Source organism: Pongo abelii, chromosome X (genome assembly GCF_028885655.2).
Source record: "Pongo abelii isolate AG06213 chromosome X, NHGRI_mPonAbe1-v2.0_pri, whole genome shotgun sequence".
NCBI lineage: Eukaryota > Metazoa > Chordata > Mammalia > Primates > Hominidae > Pongo > Pongo abelii.
The window spans coordinates 139,970,299-139,993,153 of record NC_072008.2 but is presented as its reverse complement, the minus strand read 5'-3'; the positions used below and the strand labels follow the sequence as shown (position 1 = coordinate 139,993,153).

Sequence of the window (22,855 nt, the reverse complement as noted above, 5' to 3'; positions counted from 1 at the left end):
AAATATGGCATGATATTTCTGTAAGGTGATAAATTAGCAATGGTATGAATATATGAATATACAAGTTTGATGGTGAAGTTGAAAACGGGTAGATCTGGCTGTAAGATCAAGTTTGAAAACTTTTTTTCAGAGGTGAATTTGAGCTCCTGTAGTTAACGTCCAGGAAATATGAGCTATTACTAAGATCTGGGAATTGAGGGTAAGGCCAAAAGAAAAAAAAAAGAACTGGAAATGTAATTGTAATTGGGGAGGCCAAATGACAGAGGTTAAGCCCTGGGAAATGGAAAGGCAAATCGGTGTCTGAGAATTCCTGGGCCTGTGGCAGGTCTCTTGCTGGACCCAGGCCATCACTGAACACTGCTTAGCTCCTGTAATCTCCACACAGCCCCGTTTTAAGGAGAAGCTGGAGGAAGACTAAGCAGGAGCCAAGACTGTGAAGTTAAAGGAGACCCTTTGAGGGGCAAATGCCTGCCTTCAAACTTACAAATCTGCAAACCTTTGGTAATCTGGCACTCCCAAAAGCTGGCATTGTGGCAAACCTGGCAATGAACTCATAACTAAAACCTCAAGATCTCAGTCATGTCTGATCATTCTGGAGGTTAAAAACAAACCTGGCTAAGGACCATGAGGATGAGAATTTTGCCCTCATCACTATATCACCAGTGCTTAGAACACAGTGACTGCTGAATAAATGTTAGTAATAAATGACAAAGAAAGAAACAAGTAAATAAAGTAATGTTTGTTAAAACAAACAAAAACCAAACTTGGCTTTGATGGCCTTTAAAAGAAGTAGCTTTAAGGTTCACACAATAATGTGAATACCTGCAATGTACCAGACACTTTACCTATATAATCTCTAGTCCCCTCAAAGATTTTGCAAGGTTGTATTTTTCTTAGCATATGGAGAAGCTGTACAATGCATTGTAATATATGTGTATTATCACATGGGTCTATATATCCATCCATTCACTGACCAAGATTAAGTTTAAAAAAATGTGGTAACATGAGATCTCCCCTCTTAACAAAATTTTAAGCATATTATACACTATTGTTGACTATGGGTACAATGTTGTACAGCAGATTTCTAGAGCCTATTCATCTTGCTTGACTGATACTTTATGTCCTATTCTTCCTTACCCCCAGACCTTGGTAAACACTATTCTACTCTTTGTATCTATGTATTTGACCATTTTAGATACTTTATATAAGTGGAATTGTGCAGTATTTGTCCTTCTGTGCCTGGCTTTTTTCACTTAGCATAATGTCCTCCAGGTCCATCCATGGTGTCACAAATGGCAAGATTTCTTTCCTTTTGAAGGCCAAATAGTATTCCATTGCATGTCTATACCTCATTGTCTTTTTTTTACAACTTTTATCATAACTTCAGGGTTACATGTGCAGAATGTGCAGGTTTGTTACATAGGTAAACGTGTGCCATGGGTGGTTGTTGTACAGATTATTTCATCCTGCAGGTATGAAGCCTGGTATCCATTAGTTATTTCTCCTGATCCTCTCCCTCCTCGCATCTTCCACCCTCCAATAGGCCCCAGTGTGTGTTGTTCCCCTCTGTGTGTCCGTGTGTTCTCATCATTTAGCTCCCACTTATAAGTGAGAACATGAGGTATTTGGTTTTCTGTCACATTGTCTTAATCTATTCATCTGTCCATTGTCATTTAGGTTGTTTTCACATGTTGGCTATTGCGAATAACTGCAGCAATGAACAGGGGGGTGCTAATATCTGTTTAGGATCCTGATTTCAATTCTTTTAATGAATACCCAGAAGTGGGATTGCTGGATCATATGATAGTTCCATTTTTAATTTTTTGAAGAGCCTCCATACTGTTTTCCATAGTAGCTGTACCATTTTATATTCCCACCAACAGCATGCAAGGTTTCCAATTTCCACATCCTCACTAATACTTTCGGTCTTTTTGAAGGTTAAGTTTTTAATCCTCATTTTGTAAGTGAAGGCTTAGACCGATAAGGCTGCTTGCCCAAGGTTATCTAGCTAGTAAGTAATAGAGTTGGAATTTGGACCCAGGACTATCTGACTGTGGAACTTATGTCCATTCCACAACACTGTGCTGGCTCTTGTGATCACTGTGTTGCAACATAAGTTAAAGCAAGTCAACTGGAGAGTGAGTTGAAATAGCTGTTATTGAAAATGATTGCTGTTTAACTGAGGTTAAACCAAAGGAATGACCTAGGAAGGGCTACTTTGGCCTTTGATTCCAGAATTACGTTTTTTAAAAAGCAGACTAATGCAGGACAGCATGCATCTGTATATGGTGAATCATACATTAAAGAGGAAGAGAAAATTCATTTCAGAGGATTTGTTATTTTTTAAAAATCAAATTTCATGATGTGTAGTAAGCCCAATACAGACTCAGCTCATTGTCTCACCATTTTTGTATATTTACAACATTGCACAAAAATTGAATATGATAAAACAGAGCATCAAGGATAGGTTATATTAGATTTCATATGCTTTGTTTACTAAGGCAGAGAAATAGGCAACACATTTCAGAAGGATTTCCATAGAGGGGATTGACACAGGTTTTCCAATAGGAAAACATTAATAATAAATCTTCCTAAAACATTACTATAATCATTTCCAAACAATAAAATAATCCGTTAGACTCCCATACAGTGAGATTTAGATAAATATAGTCTCTCACCTTTAGTATTTTATAATCTTAAGGAATCAATATCAAAGCCTTGGTTATTTTAAAATGTTAATGAATTAATTTTTAAAATCTCTGACTTAGATTTCTGGAGATAAAGAAAATATGATAGAAGTATGTCTGTTTATAGCTCCACTCTTGCAAAATTGCTTACAACAAAATTATTATCTTGCTTATTAGGAGAAAATTTATTTATTTATTTATTTATTTATTTATTTATTTATTTATTTATTTTTGAGATTTCTTGCTCTGTCGCCCAGGCTGGAGTGCAGTGGCATGATCTTGGCTCACTGCAACCTCCTCCTCTTGGGTTCAATCGATTCTTGGACCTAAGCCTCCCAAGTAGCTGGGATTACAGGCACACGCCACCATGCCCAGATAATTTTTGTATTTTTGTAGAGACGGGGCTTCACTATGTTGGCCAGGTTGGTCTCGAACTCCTGACCTCAAGTAATCCACCCGCCTCAGCCTCCCAAAGTGCTGGGATTACAGGCATGAGCTACCACGCCCAACCAGGAGAAAATTTAAATTTTTAATGTTATTATACGGTACTTTAAGATGAACACTGATCAACGACTAATATTTCTCGAGCATCTCCTATGGAGCCATTACTGGGGTCTGTGTCATGAGGAAGACGTTTTGTCATGTCATCAACGATGTGTATTGGGGGCATACTGCATTCTAGGCAAGGTTCTGGAGGCTACATACAGAAATGTAAGATTCCTTCCCTCAAGGAGTTCATTTACATAGAATCACAGACAGACAGAGGTAGAAGGAATTTTAGAAAGCATGTAGTCCACCATTATCAATTTACAGTTAAGGAGGCTGTAGTTCAGAAACGTTAAGTTACTGATCCAGAGTCTCAATGCTCAGAGTGGCAAAACAAGAACTAGAAATGAACTCTTTGACTGCTGGTCTGCCTTTCTTTTCATTATTCCAATCTACTTGGGAAGACGGGATACTCCCACATGAAACAACTGCTAACTTCAAAACAATACCAGACAAAAAACTGCTAACAAAACATATGGTATTAACCATAAGTTTAACAGGAGTTAGGGAAGAACTGGAGACGTCCAACAGAGCGTAAATCTTCTGAGTAATGACATGCAATTCATTTACGGCTGGGGAGACTTGCTATGCTTCTGACATGTTGTAAGGATGAATGAGATGAAGGCATTCCAAGGAAGCAGTACTTCCCTCTGGATCTTATCATCTTGCTCTTAAAAAGATATGTTTTGGTACTCAGGCTAGTATCTCTTTCACTTACAACAGAAAACATGATATAAATTAGGAGGGAAATAATTGATAAAATAAAATACAAAGGCTATGGAGTTCAAACTCTGTTTGTAATTTATACCAAGATCTTCTGAGATGCACAACCTCATGTAAGCCACATTTACTCTCTTCTGAGTGTTTCTTGAATAAAAGTGAGCTGAAGAAGAAAAGCATTCTTATGTGATAATTTTTATAGCAGGAATATTTTAGCTAGAAATTTATCTTTAAATAAGCCACTTATTATTGGAAAGCTTTTATATGTTATGATCTTAATAGGAACTCTCCATAAATCAGGATGTGTGGATTTATTTTTGTAAAGAAAAGCATCACAGGGCTTCATTGAAAAACCTTTACTAAGGGACTACTACAGACCAAAGTACTGTGCATATACTAGGGCGATACTTCTCAAACTATCTGCGGTAAAATCAGCTTATTTTATATTATTTTTATTTTCTATCTGACATGGACAAATACTTTGGGAAAACATCATGAAAATGATTTACTGGAAAAACTGTAAAAGAAATACAAAATATAAGGCCATTTTAAAACAATTATTTGACTCAACAGTGTGACCAACTCTTCATGTGCTTACAAGTGGCAGCAATATCAAAATGCTATAAAAGTTTCTAGGGGCCAAGTGCAGTAGTTCACGCCTGTAATCTCAGAACATTGGGAGGCTGAGGTGGAAGGATCCCTTGAGTTCAGGAGTTCGAGATCAGCCTGGGCAACATTGTGAGACCCTCATCTCTGCACAAAATAAAAAAAAAATTAGCCAAGCATGGTGGTGCGTGTCTGTCGTCCCAGCTACTTTGGGAAGAGTGCTGAGGTGAGAGGATAGCTTGAGTTCAGGAGGTCAAGGCTGCACCAAGCCAGGATCACACCACTCCAGTAGAGCCTGGGCAAGACCCTGGCTCAAAGAAAAAAAAAGTTTCTAATTGTTTACTTGGTAGCAGTCACAGATTCACAGACTAGTAGGAAACAGGGCACCGACCAGCACAGGTACACGGACTGCACTCTGAGTAGCACTGTACTACAGGGAGTACAGAAAAGAAGCGTACGAATCCCTACTCATTTAAAGCTCTCAAGTTATAGTGGAGATACATAGGAAAACATACATTTGCTGCACAATGTGGCAAGTGTAGTGGTCACCCCAGTGTTGGTACTGCAAGTCAGGCAGCCTCTGGGCCTGGTTGGTAGGGTATGGAATGGCTTGAACCTGCTGTCTCTCTCTCCTTTAACTGCAGGTCCCAACCATACTGCCTCTCAAGAACACAGTTCTTGCCAGGCGCGGTGGCTCACGCCTGTAATTCCAGCACTTTGGAGGGCCGAAGTGGGCGGATCATAAGGTCAGGAGTTCAAGACCAGCCTGACCAACATGGTAAAACCCCGTCTCTACTAAAAATACAAACATTTGCTGGGCGTGGTGGTGCACACCTGTAATCCCAGTTACTCAAGAGGCTGAGGCAGGAGAATTGCTTGAACCCGGGAGGTGGAGGTAGCAGTGAGCCGAGATTGTGCCACTGCACTCCAGCCTGGGCAACAAAGCGAGACTGTCTCAAAACAAACAAACAAACCAAAACAAAACAAAACACAGTTCCTAACACAGTTCCTAAGGGATAATCTTTATGGTGAGTATAGAGTAACAGGTGGTGCTGGGGATGGCATTTTCTTATAAGATGTTACTTTTGAAATTCCACAAGACTTCGGAGTGTGGATAGGGTTTGGGAAGGGGAAGGGAGAAGTTATCAAAAATATGAGTTGTTATCTGTGATGGTGGCTGTTGATTTCCCATCATAAGTTGCTCGAAATTCAGGGAGCTCTGGTGATAGGAAAGGACCTTAATGGAAGCAAACACATGAGATGTCAACTGTTGAATGCGAGTTGGCTTACTGGGGACCCAGGCTCCAGAGCATAAAGACCCAGAAAAAAACTTAGTGAAATTATTAGAGGTTCTACACATCATACATCAAAACAGATACATTACATTACCTGAACCACTGTGTTTTTTGGTCCAAAATGATTCAAAGCAAAACAAAATATGTGTGAATTGCCATGTGGCACATAAAGCCATGCCTCAGGCATCACCAGCATTTGGATTTAAAGCTACTGTGTTCTCAATCACCAAACTACAAACCCGTTAAATTTTGAAAGAAAACCAAATATCCTATGCAAGAGACACAAAATGTTAGATTTACATACAGTGTATCTGCCCAATGAAAAAGAAAATCAATGGACTGGTGTATGAAGAAATATGTTAGAAATCTAGGTCAATATTCCTTATACAAACAAACACAGAATAGAATAATTTTTTATTTGTGGTAATCAACATGATGCTACAAATACAATTTTCAACAGCTTTTTTCAAGCCTTGGACTCTGACTTACAAGAAGCTCAGTATATTTTGTGGATTTAGTGAGGGCAAAGCATAGTCCCTGGTCTGAGGACAGGCTATCCATCCACAACTCACAATGCAAGCATCTCAGCCGGGTCTATTAATTTTCCATACACACGGAGCCAAATTCTGCCTGGGATTATTATGCAATTTTCAAAACGGCTCTAAGTCTTTCAACTTACAAAGTTACCATTTACATTGCACTGGCCTGCTGGCTGGGATGAATGAATGAACACTCTTTCCCAAAGGACCATAATTCATTCTCTGATCATAGCTTATACATTTGGGAGCATTGGGATCAGTGTGCCTGGCGCCTCCCCTCCCCTCTGCCCCACAAAGGAGTCATACACTGCAAGAGAAGGGGAGACAAAGTGGCTGTGTGCCATAGAGTGCAGAGGTGTGGCCAGGGAGGTGTTGACTGTGAGCAGCACCAGTCTAACATATAAGCAACTGTCTACATGATGTGATTTCAGGTGCACCAAAAAAGGCCTCATTGCCCCTCAGTTTAAACACTCCCTTCCCACTGGCGGATGCCTGGAATTCCACAGTTTTTAGAGCTCTGTTCCTTTGGTTTAAAGCTTTGATCCTGTTAAAATACTTGTACCCCTGGGTGGGCAGCCCCATTATAACCCATCAACCATATACACTGTAAACGGATGAGTTTTAAAGTTTCTTTTCTGAAAGCAGGTTTTGAGAGTGGAGTTCAGGGCAGCAGATACTGTGTACCTGAGGGATATGGGGAGAGGAGAACATCACCTGGGGGGCAAAGGAAACTGGGCCCAAGACAAACAATGTGTGCGTGTGTGGCCATGTGCACGGCTGTGTATGAGCTCCTCCCATGGCGGCAGCTGTTGAACACCCTTTCTTAACCCTCTCCCAGAAAACTTGATTTATGCTGCTTTTGGAGCCATGGAACCAGACTCTCCTCCCAGCTACAGCAAGATAATAGCTGCTGGCTACAGCTGGGAATTCTCGAATTCTTTCAAACTGGAGACTAGGAGTGAAAGGTGAAGAAAAGTTCTTCTGGGCCTGCTGTGCTAGGTAGCCTTCCTCTGGGGTCCAAAGAGAAAGATGGGGCCCAACGGTGTTATCTAAATGCTTCCAACCGGGCCTGAAAGCACAGAATCATGAATTGTCAAAAGTGAACACTAGCTCAATCAACACATCCTTTTGTGTTTCTAGACTGATTGTTTCTCTTTGTCTCTACTAGCTGAAGAGTAAGGATGAATCGCTGGCCTTACTTCTAACACAAGGGAGCCTTGAAAGTTAAGACAGTTGTTTATGTAAAAGAGGAAAAGAAAACCCAGTCTTAATCCACAGTCGCCCATTTGGGCAGTATATAGTATGTAATGTAACAGATTGTATGCTTTGGTTAAGGAACTGGATTTTCATCAGTAAAATTCCAAGTTACTGGGTAGGCAGGGCGGACAGCTGCTCATAGCTTTCCTGCAAACTTTCCTCGATGTCAGTTTCAGTGCCTGAAATTCCGCTATTAGAGTCATCGCTTAGGGACTGGAAGGTTAGAAACTCTTTGAGAGGCACTTATAAAAATGGAACCACTCCTTAAACCTAGCAAGTTTTATTAACTCCTACCTTAGGTTGGCTAAAAGCTCTGAAGTAGCTGCTTGGAGGGGCAGCAGAAGCTTTTAGGCCAAAGAAATATTTTCCAAAACCTCAGGGCCAGCTTGCCTATGACAGCCCAAATCCTAGTCATTCACATATCGCCCTACACATTTTGTTATATCTTCATATTCCCATTACTATTAAATATTTTTCTTCAAACCAGTTCACATTTTTATTGAAATAAATGTATCATGGCACCAGCTACTTAATTTTGTCCTAACAAAATCATGGGTTGGATGTACTAGTTACATATGTTTTTTCTAATCCACCGTTAAAATAAATATTTATTAAAATGAAAAGCAAAAACTTCATTGGTCCACTTCAGTGAACCCAGGGATTCACACGCTTCACTTTGGGAAGCACTGACCTAGCTCATACAAAGTATATTAAATATAAAAGCATATATTAAAAATAAGTCACATTTCCCCTTTTCCAGGTACTCAATACCCAGTAGTTGAAAACAACTGTTGCCTTTGTAGTTAGTTGCATGAGCTCTGGAAGATCATGAATTTATGGGAGGTCATGTCTTCCTCTGCAAGGTCATGAAATTCAATCAATGCTTGCCTTCCAATCTGCCCTTTGGTCACAGGGCTCCACAGGTGGAACATATCAAACTCACCAGCCAAATTATGACTCTTAATTGGTGATTCTTTTAAAGTGGATATGTCATTTGTCAAATGTTCAATGCAGGCGCAGGCCTAGCCCCAGGCAAAATTATGAAGTAGGAGAAGAATGCCAGATACATCGGCGGCACTCAAATGTTTGTTGAAAAAAGAGTGAATGAGCCCTCCGTCCTTGACTCCTTCTCTCCCATCCCCCATATCGACTAGGTCACTATGCCCTTTTAACTCTATATGCTAAATATCTCCAGTAATTTTTTCCATTTCCAAATCTTCTCTGCTACAGGACTTTATCATTTCTTGTCTGGATTATTTTCACAGCCTCTTAACTGGTCTCCTTGCTTCCAATCTTTTTCCTTCTCCAAGCCATTCTCCACACCGCTGCTGGAGAGATCTTTTCATCAGGCAAATATGATCATGGCACCCCCCGCCCCCCGTGCTGAAAATTTCCTTAAGTTGTTCCCCAGGCTCCTCCACATGGCTTCAAGACTGCATAATCTGGCCCTTGCTTACCTCTCTCACCTTAGCTTTTCCAACTCCACAACCTGAAATCATAACTTGCACCTCCCACCTTCCAACTGGGCCATGCCAAGCCCTCTCCCCTCAGTGTCTTTGTTTACACTGCTTTCTTTGCCTCAGCACCCTTCTCCCCATCTGCTTGTCTCACCTAAACTCCTACTGGTCTGAGTTTAGGACATCATCTCCTCTGGCATGCCTTCTCCGATCCCCCCCTCACCCCTTAGAATTTCATCTTAGCATTCACACAGTGGGTTAACTTGGTTATTTTCCCCATTAGTTTGCAGTTCTTTGAGGTCAGGTACCACGGGTTGGTTAATCTTTGTATCCTCATTGTCTGTTTGTAATCTACAGTGCCTGGAACACAGTAGGAGTTCAAATATTTGTTACCGAATGAATAAATGGATGAATGAACTTCCCCCGTGACCTTCCTCTCTCTTTGTCTCCCTTCTCAGCCCATGGGTCCTGGAACACAACCTCCTCTCCCCGGACCTTGCACACCCCAGACAATTTCCTGGTGCTGAGGTTCTCCCTTAAAACCTACTTTCACCTAGGTTGGAAACAAAACCATCAGATGACAAACTAATTCATGCTGAGGTGTTAAGTAATTTTATCATACAAATACATATTGAGCTCTCTACTGGACTAGAGTGTGGAGGATCATGAAAGGAATCCACGCTAAAGATCCCTACTTAGCAGCATATAGGTAATGACTAAATGCATTCTTCCTTGGAGAGATATTTCATTCTCAAATAACTGGATTTCTTTTTTTCTTTTCTTTTCTTTCTTTCTTTTTTTTTTTTTTTTGAGACGGAGTCTCACTCTGTCGCCCAGGCTGGAGTGCAGTAGTGCGATCTCAGCTCACTGCAACCTCTGCCCTCTGAGTTCAAGCGATTCTCCTGCCTCAGCCTCCCGAGTAGCTGGGATTACAGGCGCCTGCCACCGTGCCCAGCTAATTTTTTGTATTTTTAGTAGACACGGGGTTTCACCATCTTGGCCAGGCTGGTCTTGAACTCCTGACCTCATGATCCACCCGCCTCAGCTTCCCAAAGTGCTGGGATTACAGGCGTGAACCACCGCGCCCGGCCTAAAGAACTGGATTTCTAATGGTGAAATCTAAGCAGGAGAGGTGGGATTTGGGTGTAGGATACCTTTCAAATAGCCTTCTACTCCACCTATGAAATAGGCTAGCTTTGGCTCAATAAATTTGCTGTGTAATGATTTTCTAATGAGTTAGGCTGGCTTTAAGCCCCTGGTTATTTCGTTGTAACCAGTTAGGCTTTGCCTCTTGAAGGGCCACCTGAGACTATCGTGAAGTAGATTTTCTTTTAACACCCCAGAATCAGGTGATTTCTCTGACTTTGTGTGGCTCTATTGAATCAAATCTAGCAAGCCACAGGGGCTTTCAGACTTTTAAGATACAATATTCAAAGGTGAGGCAGGCTGTGAAAAGCCCAGCGGTCCCTGGCTGTCCCTGAACGTGACTATTTGCAGGTTGGCTTTGAGAACCCGGTCAGAGCTGCGTTAGGAAAACGGTTCGCGGGAAGCTCCTCAGAGAGTAGAATGATGAGGTGGATTTTGTGTGAAGGAATACCTTGTGTGGCTCTGGTGGCCAGGAAAGAGGTAGCACAAGCTGAAAGAAGGCCTGTGGCGAAGCGGAGGGGGACGTAAGTCAGGGACCCCCACCTGCCCCCAGGAAGGATGAAAAGGAGGCAAAAATCCTAAAGGGAAAAGCCCTCCAGGCTGTAGGCCAATGAGCGGCGGGAAGGAGGAGTGAGGCTGGGGAACTTCTCCCAGAGCCAGTCAGAGCGGGCGGCTGCTGGGAAGCCAATCAGCGCGCTCGAGCCTGCAGCCCCTCTGCAGTAGTTATGCCAGAGCGCCCTGTGTAGAGCGGCGGCGAGCGGGCAGCTGGGCTCGGCTGCCGGGAGCCACCGCGCGCGCTCCGCACCCTCCTCTCGCACTGCCTTCGCCCGGTCCCCGCGCCGCGGTGCCCCAGTGGCCCCCGCCGCGCTCCACGCCGCGCCCCCGCACCCCGGCGGCTACCGGCCGCACAACAGCCACCGCCCCCTGGCCGCGCGGATCGCCTCGCCCCGCCCCGTCCCTCCTTGCCCCGCCCCACCCCAGTCAGCCCCGCCCTGCCCCGCGCAGCCAAGCGGTTCCCGCCCTCGCCCAGCGCCCAGGTAGCTGCGAGGAAACTTTTGCAGCGGCTGGGTAGCAGCACGTCTCTTGCTCCTCAGGGCCACTGCCAGGCTTGCCGAGTCCTGGGACTGCTCTCGCTCCGGCTGCCACTCTCCCGCGCTCTCCTAGCTCCCTGCGAAGCAGGATGGCCGGGACCGTGCGCACCGCGTGCTTGGTGGTGGCGATGCTGCTCAGCTTGGACTTCCCGGGACAGGCGCAGCCCCCGCCGCCGCCGCCGGACGCCACCTGTCACCAAGTCCGCTCCTTCTTCCAGAGACTGCAGCCCGGACTCAAGTGGGTGCCCGAAACTCCCGTGCCAGGTGAGGAGGGGTCCCTTGAGCGTGCCTAGCGCCCAGCGGGGAGCAAGGCGCGCGTGGTGGCTGTATCCTGACCGCGCTAGCCCCGCCGGGCTGTAGTCGTGCGCCCTGCAGCTGGGCACTTGGGAGTGGTCGGTGTGCCTGGGGCCTGGCTGGATCTACTGAGGGAGGGAGAGAGGGTGTGTGTGGACGGAGCCCACATCCCCCAGTCTCACGCTGCTGTCAGGGAAGGTGTGAGCGGGAGGAACCGTGGGGATCGCCCTCTCGTGAGCGCCCGTTTTTTGGAAGGGCGAGAAGGTGGGAGCTATTTTCCCGGGTCTCTGCGAACTGGCGCCCCACAGCCGAGCTGGTGCCTCATGAATTTGCCATCCTTGCTCGCACATACGTGTCAGAATTTCAGCCTTAGCTGGACCACAGCTCCAGCTATCCCTTCCCCAACGTACCCCCCCTCCTCCTTTACCCAGCCTGGGTTTCCTAAGCTCACGGGCCCAAGTGCAAGCAAAGTTGAGGACAGATTTGTGAATCTGCAGTGGCGGGTGAAGACACACTGAGGCAAACTTTTGAGTAAGAGGGTCCCCAAAATGAGGAGACTGAACCTTTTCCTTCATAACAGCATCCCTTATATAGGTTAGCGAAATCGCTTTAAAACCGGTGCTGCTGGCCCAGGGAGCAGGAGTCCAAAGATATTTAACTCCTCCCCCTCCCAAATTCATCTGCCTTCTTGACAGGCTGGATCCTAAAGGGGAGATGATTTTAGGTGGAGGAAAGTTTCTGAACGCCTGCCTTTTGTTCTGCACAATCAGATCGTGCCGTAACGACGTATTTTAACATTAGCCGAGGGCTGCCGCTGTCAACAGATGAATATTAATGGCCCTGCGTGATTGACTGTCCAGCGGTTGGGCTCCTAACGCCTGCCTTAGAATCCAATTAGACCAAATTGCTACACTGACAATGCGGACAAGGAGAGTCGGTTTCAAACAGGTTAATTTGTCAGGGGTGCACTGAGAAGAAACGGCCAGTTGTATTCCGTAACCGTGAGACGTTTGTGGCCTCCAGGGTCTCTTCTCAACTCAGGCATCCAGTGAGGCGCGCGTCCCGCGCTTCCGAGGGATCGGGGAGCAGCCCTAGCCAAAACTTGGCTGGTGGCTCTCAACAAGTCATGGAGGCGGGCCCGATGGTTGGACCAAGTTGTGAATGCGGATGCGCGCCCCGTGGGCGCTGCCAGCCAGCGTTCACTGGTAGGAGGTTACCTAGGCAGCCAGCGCGCCCTCAGCCTTTTCTTTAGGTTGATGAAAAGAGCCGAGTGAGCCTGCTGTTTAGTTGCAAAGGTAATTGGTCACCCTTTTTGGTGACTGAAATGCATTTGCGCATATGTTAAATATTGCTTTGCAGGATTTCGCTCTAAGGGAGGGTCGAACTACCTCATCCCCTGTTAAGTGTTAATAATGTACCACGTGGGCATGTGCAGGAGCTGTAAGGGGCAACCTATGAATCAGTTCCACAGAACTGAAACAACTGGCGAATCTCTCTCCCCTGGAAGTGCCATGGTAATTAGATTGTTAAGGCTAGAGAACATGCTTTTGTTGGTAATGTAAAAATTGGTCCTCACAGGCTGAGCCCCCACAAGATGAATGGGTCCAGGGTTGGGGTTGGGGCCACATTTGGCTGATTCGAAGCCAGGAGGTAAAGGTGGTGCCCAAAAGAAGAAAAAGGCCAGAAGAAAGCACAGATAGTCATTTAGCAACCCCCCTCTACACACACACTCCTGCAGGCACTCGCCCTCCCTTGCTCTCCACCAGCTCTCTGGCTGCCTGCCTCTTTGCAGCATCTGTATAAAAGTATTGGGAGGGCCCACACACTGTGTGTATGAGATTTGGCCTGGGCTCCTTCCCTCCCTTGAGGCCTAGGGATGGCCATACACTTATAGAGAAGAGGGACTTGTAATAAAGATTTTTCATTTTCCTCTACTGTTTCACAAACTGTATAGGAGAAATCACTTTTCAAGGGTTTTCATCGTATAAACCTAACATTCCCTGCTTTAGTTCTATTTAACAAACACAAACACTGTTGAGCATCTTCTACATGGCAGGCACTGTCCTGACTTACACTGGAGCCAAGCCAAACTTCAAATATGGTGATCCCCATACAGCTACCATTATATATCCTGGATTTTCTGGGGGTAGTGCAGGTTTCTAATACTCTGTCCTGGCATGAAACTGTGTGTCCTGAATTTTAGTGGGACAAATATGGTCACTGTAGATATGGAAAACGTGAAAATCCTAATGTTCGTGTGTGGAAAGAGCTCATCAGTATTTTAGGGAAGAGACAATAATGGCAGACTAAATACAATGGTAAGTGTATAATTTCAAAGTGAATAAATGTATAATTTGCTGCTGTCGTTCAGTGGTTGGAAATTGAAAGAGAGCTGAAAATTATTTGATAGTTATGAACCATCATGATGACCGCTTGACTTTCCCCCCTCTGCATCCATATTTTAAGCCATGTCCAGTTTGCCTGCTGCACTATATTAACTGCATTAAAGCTTTCTTTGTCCCAGATCAAATGAGATTCAGTCACAGTAAGGAGAAATCCTCAAGAATGTCTTGTTTCACTTAGGGGGAGCATTTGGGATTGACTGCTAACTTCGGCCATTAGCAGAATTGGGTTAGCCTGAATAAGGTACATTTCTTATGCTAATATGGATGAGACTAAATGGCATTTGAGATCAGCCAGCCTAAAAAATAAATCAATGGTGCTGAAGGACTACACTAGACTTCCACAAAGCTGATCTAAAGCCTTACAATCTCATGTTCCCATTTCTTTTGGAGTGTTCAAGTCACAGGATAGCAGTTCTAAATAGCATGTCCCCAAAATCCATAGATCTCTTCATACCCCACTTATTTTTTTAAGGATTTGTAACTTGGAAAGCACCACAGATGGAAACCAGGCGCACAGAGTTAGCATTTGGCAGAAAAATCCGTATAACTGACTTTCAGTACAGCTCTTTTGCCCTTATTTAATTTAGAAAAATTCAGAAAAAAGCCAATGAGCTCATAAGTCTAGATGTTTATTTTGTTTTGCTTAACCTACCCACAGGCGCAATCAAGAATGGATACAATTTTAGGCAAGGAAAGTGAGCTAGTAATCAGACAATGATGTTTCCAATTGTCTCAAGGGAATGTTACAGAAGTCTGGAAAAAAATTCTTCTAAACAAAAATCAAGTGTAATTCACTTTATGAATGCCATACACCACTTTTGTCGGGGGAGGGGGGTAGTGTAAGGGATGGATGGAAATGAGAAAATCAAACAAACCGTGGTAGTGTTGCAACTCCCAAAAGATTGAGGGATCTTGCCTTGGAAGGCCTTGGAAAGTGCGAGAACCAATCCAGAAGGCCAAATGCCTGTATGGGTAAAAGGCAGTCTTGAACAGCCAAAATTGATTTGGAGTTTCTTGAAATAGATGAAACAACATAAAAATAAAAAGCAACGTACTTGAAACAAAGAGAGAGTTTAATATTTGTTGTTGTTGTTTTTACTGTGAGAACTAGCCTCCGTATCTGGGTTGCCAGCTGCAGTTCCCCAATTAGTTTGAAGCAGTTAGCGGTTCTAATGTCCAGAGAGAGAATAATAAGTGAGGTTGTGGAAGGGTTTTCTCTCTTCTGAGATTGCACTAGACATTTGGATGACCAGGTGATTTGTTAAAACTTTGAAACTTTGAACAATACAAAAAACTCTGTATTGTGTGCTAACTTGGAACAGTTAGAGAATTCTTTCAAATGTGGTCTGAATAGTACACGAATCCTGATACTGATACCAAGCTGTGCTTAGAGGGAGCCATCAATCTGATGGAGGACATGGCTGATGATTGGTGGGGCACCTTGGGCTGAAAGGAGTCTAACACTGCCAACTCCTTGGCAGCCTCTGTAATAGGTGCTGGGGATGCAGAGAGGAGTGAGACGCAATCCCTTTTGTCAAGAAGCTCACAGTCTAGTGGGGAAGCATACAAGTAAACAGGCTTCCCAGGAAACTTGTAGGATTAAAAAGGGTGAAAAGGGCTAGAAAATACCTCCAGGAAATTGGCTGAAATGGTCACAATAGCCAGCCTGGGCAAGGGAAAAGAACTGAAGAGATGAAGTGGGAGATAGGGAGAAGTCTCTTAATAGGGCCGCCATCTTAAAAAGAGTTTCTTAATTCTTGGAGCAAATTCCATTTTGGAAGCATTAGGAAATACAGACATAAGAAGAATTTTGATGGATGCTAAATGACGCAGATGGTGTCAGTTTTGCAATGTGTTTTTTTCTTATGGGCTGGTAGGTTGTATCCAATATTTTGATGCAATATTTTTGAGCATTCTGCTACTTCCATCTTTAGAGTTGCAATGTTTGCTGTTCACTGTAGCCTAGACAAAGGCGGCTTATTACCGATCTGGGAGAAAAGAGTCCTGGATTTGTCTGGTATGAGACAAGACAGAAAATATGTTTTCTCCCTAAATGACAGCTATCAATGACCACGCCAACTTCAGTGTTTGATGCATATACAAAAGCATGGGTCTTAAGAGTTATCTTATTACTCATTTCTAAGAAAATTGAAGATAATCACTTATAACTTGTGCACACGATACATCATTTGGAAAGAATTTCACTGGGGATCATGTTGCTCAACTGAAAAGTTCTGGCATGCTGAATTTGTACATTTTTTTGTGAATGCTTCCTTTTACTCTGATCTCTAGCTTTTTTTCTGCATATGGTTATTTGTATGTTTTAGATTATAAGCCTCTTAAAGGGAAAGCACTGCATTTGAGCAGTGTTGAGCACAAGGCCATACAGCATTTAGTGAATAATTTACAAAAACAGGATTTCTAGATCATTATGTATTCCCTATGAACTCTCACATACTTTCTTAAGCCATATGTCATCTTACATATTTTAAAAGCCTAAGTCCAAATTGTTACGATACATTATTGGGGCATGTAGACGAACTTTTCAGCCTACATATATTTTGGCTGGAGACAGATACAGGCTTACCTCAGTTAGCTGGCAACTCTTACCATCAGCAGGGCTTATTAAATTTTGAGTACCCAAATAACAAATTGAAATTAGCAGCATTGTTATGACTGGCTTAGTATCATTAATGATCAACAATTATTACAGCACATAAATTGTAGGACATCTCTTAAATCAAGCCCTCTTTGATTTAATGTCTGCTAGACCTTTCTTGCTAAGGTTGATATTACCATATTTGGGAGTTGAGCTATATAACACATGCATGGACCTGTTGAAGTACCTCACAGGTTTTTGTAACCTGGGATCAGAATTCGTGTACAGACTCAATTCAAGAGCCTATTCCAGGAGCCAATATCTATTCAGTCCTAGCCAATCTTGTAAATGGGTTAGATGTTTTTGGTAATCTGCGATCTAAGGGACAGTGTGGGCAGAAAAATCTCCCACTCATCTGCCCATATTTAGCAAATTGTCTGGCTTGAAACAGGATCCCTGGCACTCCATTAGGAAATGAGCATCAGAAAATAGAATCCAAGTTACAGGCCCCAGACTGGCTTTAGAGACAGCATAAAGTAATGGGAATTTACCTTCTGAGACATAATGACAGGGAGAATGCTGTTCAAAAATCAAGGTGAAGGTGGGTATATTAGCAGAGAAAATGCGTGTTTTGAAATGCTACGTGTATCGGGGGTGGTGGTGAGAATGCTTATTGGAACATTGTAGCCTTACTTGAATATCTTGTTGAATATACAAAGTAAAGAAGATTCTGTACTTCTAATTAGGGCAATTCAAGATCAATTAGCCAAGTGTTAATTATTAGAAATACTTGTTTGCAATTTAAAAAAATGAATCAAGATTGATTACTAAGAGAGGCATTTTTCACTTTTCCCTCTTTTTGTGTGTAGCTGGACAAAGCCTAATTTGAGAGTTTGTATTTTTCCTCATGAATAAAAGGAAGTCAATGTTATGACCAAAATGCATTGCTAGTGTTCCGAACAGTTAATTACTTCTAGTAGCTGAAATTGTATTTATATGCTAGATAGTAAATCTACTAAGCTCTTTGAAGCGTACTTAATAGGCTTATATTGATAAATAATTGATAGGAAGAAGATAAAATACAAGTGGAAGTGGCAATAAGGAGGGAAGTCAAAAGCTGTTATAAAAGAAACTTCCACCGTCCAGCCACCTGAAAGCTGAAAAATGTACATGTCTCAGTAGAAGTGATGTTTTTGAAAATATTCTGTATTTTTCAAAATTTCCACAATGAAGCATATATTTATTCCTTATAAATCCGAGAGAAGGTACAACTTTAGAGTAAAATTTTACATGGCCTTTTTGTCTGCCTTTTGCAACTAAGTTTATTACTGGAAAATTAGAAATCCCCATTATGGCAACTTTGAAGTTCATGTTTCTAATGATACCTTCCCTACTAGACTGTGATCATCTTGAGGTTAGCGGCTATATTTTATTCATCTTTGTATCCCAGTGTCTAGCACAGTACAGGGTACAAATAATAGGTACTCAATATGTATTTATATACTGAATGAATGAATGGAGTTAGAAATGTATTACAAACATAAAATTTCCATGAAGCCAATATTTAAGTAGTTGATTTATTTTTACCAATACACTAAGGTTTCTAAAAAAGTAACCAGTTTTTTTTAGGTCAGAAATCCATTTGTTGGACACAGGAAGGGGAACATCACACTCTGGGGACTGTTGTGGGGTGGGGGGAGGGGGGAGGGATAGCATTAGGAGATATACCTAATGCTAAATGACGAGTTAATGGGTGCGGCACACCAGCATGGCACATGTATACATATGTAACTAACCTGCACATTGTGCACATGTACCCTAAAAGTATAATAATAATAATAAAATCCATTTGTTTTCTATAGGTAAGGGATAAAGCATATTAGTTTAATTCATTTGGCTATACTATAACTCTCTGGAAGAAGTAGACTAGTTAAATCTTATAAGAGGTAAGTATTTTGTGCTTGTTTATAAGGATATTATAAGTAATTTCAAGACTAATTGAAGATATACATGTATGTATAAATGCATATGCTTATCTTCACCTTACAGATCTGTGGTATTTAGGTTTGTGAAAATAATGCAATTTGGTGCCAGTTACGGAAACATACACTGAATGTATGTAAGTTTTTCCTCAGTGTTTGGCACTTCTTACCTAAGGCATCAAGCTTCATAAATGTACATTTAAAAGGACATAATCCAGGCTGGGCATGGTGTCTCACACCTGTAATCCCAACACTTTGGTAGGCCGAGGCAGGGGGATTGCTTGAGGCCAAGAGTTCCAGATCAGCCTGGCCAACATGGCGAAACCCCATCTCTACTAAAAATACAAAAATTAGCTGGACATAGTGGTACATACCTGTAATCCCAGCTACTCAGGAGGCTGAGGCAGGAGAATCGCTTGAACCTGGGAGGCAGAGGTTGCAGTGAGCTGAGATCATACCACTGCACTCCAGCCTGGGCGACAGAGGAAGACTCTGTCTCAAAAATAAATAAATAAAATTTAAAAAAGGACATAATCCAAAGTGGATTTTCAGCCATGGAAATTTCATTTGGGTAGGATAAAGGGCCTCATGAGAGTTCTCTTAATTTCTGTCTGCATTAGGCCAAACTTTCAATTAGTTGCCTAGGTAAACTAATTGAAAGTTGATGGGAAGTTCTTTCAAATATTCAAATAGAGGCCCAAGTAGGAAAAAGGATAAAAAACGAAGGGATGATGTTCATTTGAAAACAAAAATCAGAGTTCCATTTGCATACTCTTCTCCTTAATTATGGCTCTGCTCCCTCTCTCCCAAACCCTGCATATCAGTACTTACAGTGTGTATCATGTCACCCTGGGATTCTTCATTGCTCTTTGTCAAACTTTGGTTTGAATGATTGAAGCTGATGGAAACATGGTGAAGGGAGAAAGAGTTAGAGTGACAGATATAGGGAGGAGTTTAAAAGCCTTCACTTGGTATATAGTAGAAAGTTAGCTGGCATACGACAGATGGAAAGGATCAGAAAATATTTGAGTATGGAAATTTGCATGTGTGCGGAGAGAATACAGAAGGATGTCCCAATTGCATTTGGTTCAGAGAAATACTTTGTCTGTACTTCTCACTTATTATCCATGTTTTTTGAAATATGTAGCTTATTCATGGCCTTTTCCAGACCCTATGCTTATTGAATGCAGGAACCATGTTTGATTCATCATGATATCCTCTAGAGTGGTGAGTAGAGTGCCTTGTACAGAGTTTTTAATGGAATTGATTAATTAGTTGGAAGGAATATAAGAATAAACACCTAAAGACATAGTCTAGAGAGCTTGACCACTATCCAGTGAGATCCTGGGGTGGCATATAACTATAGAACATTGATTCTCTGAATGTATCATTGTCTAAACTAATTTGCAGCAGAGACAGAAGGGGTGGTGAATTTGAAGCATATTTATTTATTCTCTTTGGCCCTGGGAGCCTTGTTGCCCCTCTTTTATTTATTTATTCATTTATTATTATTATTATTATTATTTTTTTTTTTTTGAGACAGAGTCTTGCACTGTTGCCTGAGCTGGAGTGTGGTGGCACAATCTCGGCTCAGTGTAACCTCCGCTTCCCGGGTTCAAGAGATGCTACTGCCTCAGCTACCCGAGTAGCTGGGATTACAGGTGCCCACCACCACACCTGGCTAATTTTTGTATTTTTAGTAGAGATGGCGTTTCACCACGTTGGCCAGGCTGGTCTCAAACTCCTGACCTCAGGTGATCCGCCTGCCTCGGCCTCCCAAAGTGCTGGGATTTCAGGTGTGAGTCAATTTTGCTCCTGGCAAGTTGCCCCTCTTTAAAACTTACGATTGAAGAGGAGGTGACAAGTAAAGAAATATTTTTTAACTATAGCTTTACCTAAGTGTGGTATTTGGATATGTTTTTTATATTTATATTCATAGATTTTATGTATGTATAGAATGATTTCTATTATTTAGACAGCAATAATTAATAAATATTTCTGTTATTTAAACTGTTTGAAAGTTAATTGTTACTCTAAGCAGTACGTGGTATTTCACAGTCATACCTTACATTTGTCTCATGAAAGCCTTGCTTTCATATATCTCATGTACACACAAGGCAACCACTCATAAAGTATCTGTCACTTCTGACTTCCAGCAACCTGCCTGGTTCCAGCACACATACACACACATATTTGTACACTCATATACACAGATATAATATCCCTACATCCTTATGCCTTTAATAATCTAGAGACTAAGCCTAATTTTTCTGGGGGAGAGCTAGTGGGTACAGCTTTCAGAGACTGAGTAAACCATTTTCAGTTGGATTGGCCTGAAATTGTAGCAGAGCTAATCGTCACTGATATCATAGAGCTACCACTCTTAAAATCAAGTTCCATCATTTCCCCAAGTACACAGATGTTATCCTTGTTAAGTAGTGACAGTCACCAATAATGCTAATTTGGCCCACTTTGGAGAACTACTTCTAGCACTGGCTGTGTTGCATGTTGAGCGCCATAGAAATGAGAATGTGACCCAAGAAGCAGTTTCCAGGTTAGGTTTCATGGAGTGATTGCACTGAGGACCACAGTTATCTGTTTTGGAAAACAGATGGAAATTTGTAGAAAAGGAACTCACTAATAATGAACTTTATATGCCATTTCTGCATAAATATTTAAAAGTTTTTAAAATTTATTCTTACTTCAACCAACATTTATTGAGCACTGATACTATGCCAGGTACTGAGCTAGGAGCTGATGAACAAGATAAAATCACTGCCAGCAAGGAGCTCCCCGCCTAGAGAGGGATCCAGGCAAGGAAAAACATAGATGCCAAGGCAGCATGACTGTGGCCTGCCAGAGAGCTGGGCACCATGTGGAGGCAGGAGGGCTCTTGAGCTATGGAGGAATTTGCCTAGTTGTCTTAAGAGGGCTGAGTTCAAGGCTGCAGTGAGCTACCATCATACCACCACACTCCAGCCTGGGTGGCAGAGAGAGACCCTGTCTCAAAAAAAAAAAAAAAAAAAAAAGAGGGGGCTATCATGTAAGGCATGTACAAAGGTACAGAGTTAAGAGGCAAAATGACACATGACACATTTGTTGGACTGGAATAATTGGGATTTCTTGGAGCACAGATGTGGAAGTGGAGGGAAGATGAATTAGAAAAATAGGAAATGCTAAGGAGTTTGGGTTATACCCAAGGATGATGAGGAGCCTTGAAAACATATTAAGAAGGGAAACATTATTCAGTTGGAGGACAACTGGAGAGTGAGCGGTGGCAGGGAGTTTTAGTAACACAGGTGATAGGGCAGGGGACCATAAATAGGAGAATAAAAGCTAGACTTGAGAGAATAGAGGGAGTAGAATAGACATGACTTAGTGACTGGATATGAGGACAAAAGGGAGAATCTAGAACTTTTGGTTTTTCTGGGTGGTGGTGCTGTGGCACATAATAGGTGCTTGGTAAATATTTGTTGAACAAATGAGTGTGCTTGAAATATAGGAGGAACATGTTTTTAAGGGCTGAAATAATCAGTTTGGTTTCAAACAGATTGAGTTTGAAAGGTCCTTTGATGATGGAGGTAGAAAATGTCTGCTAGGTAGTTCAAGTTGCGTTTTGGATTACAAAAGAGGGAGAAATCAGGGATGGAGATATATACTTGGAAATTATCAGCATATAGATGGTAATTGAAGCCCTGGGAACAGATGAGTTCACTGGGAAAGAGTGTATATATTCTTCTGGAGTTAAGGAGAAGCACATAGTTGGGACTCATCAGCATGTAGGCTTAAGTTGGAAGTCGTGAGTGTGGATGATATTTTCCAGGCTTTTGCATGTGGCATGTATTAAAATGTATTTTGCCAACATCTGATGATTTAAAAAAAAAAACCTGCCAAAGACTTCAAGAACCCTCTTGATTAAGAGAAAGTATGAGTATATGTTGTCATGATCCAAGACTCTGCAAATAAGATAACATACTACCAAACACACACACGTGCATGTGCACATGTGCATACACACACATCTCTATGTAGAGGAATATATTAGAATCAAAGAATCAGACTTCTATTATTCTTGATAGTAATAATGAATAATTATGCATGTTATTTAAATGGAAAGGCTGGACATGGTGGCTCACACCTGTAATCCCAGCACTTTTGAAGGCTAAGGTGGGAGGACTGATTGAGCCCAAGAGTTCAAGACCAGCCTGGGCAACATAGTGAAACCCTGCCT

The 22,855-nt window shown here is 42.3% G+C and overlaps 1 protein-coding gene across 1 annotated transcript in view; it reads left to right on the top strand.

Annotated features, from left to right (window-relative positions):
* The first annotated feature begins 11,249 nt into the window (after positions 1–11,249).
* The window catches only part of GPC3 (glypican 3), a 459,357-nt gene continuing 447,751 nt past the window's right edge, over positions 11,250–22,855 (top strand). Inside the window, exon 1 of the mRNA XM_024240565.3 lies at positions 11,250–11,608. Coding sequence (XP_024096333.2) covers positions 11,434–11,608 — 175 coding nt within the window. The 5' untranslated portion in view covers positions 11,250–11,433. The remainder of the gene's footprint in view (positions 11,609–22,855) is intronic.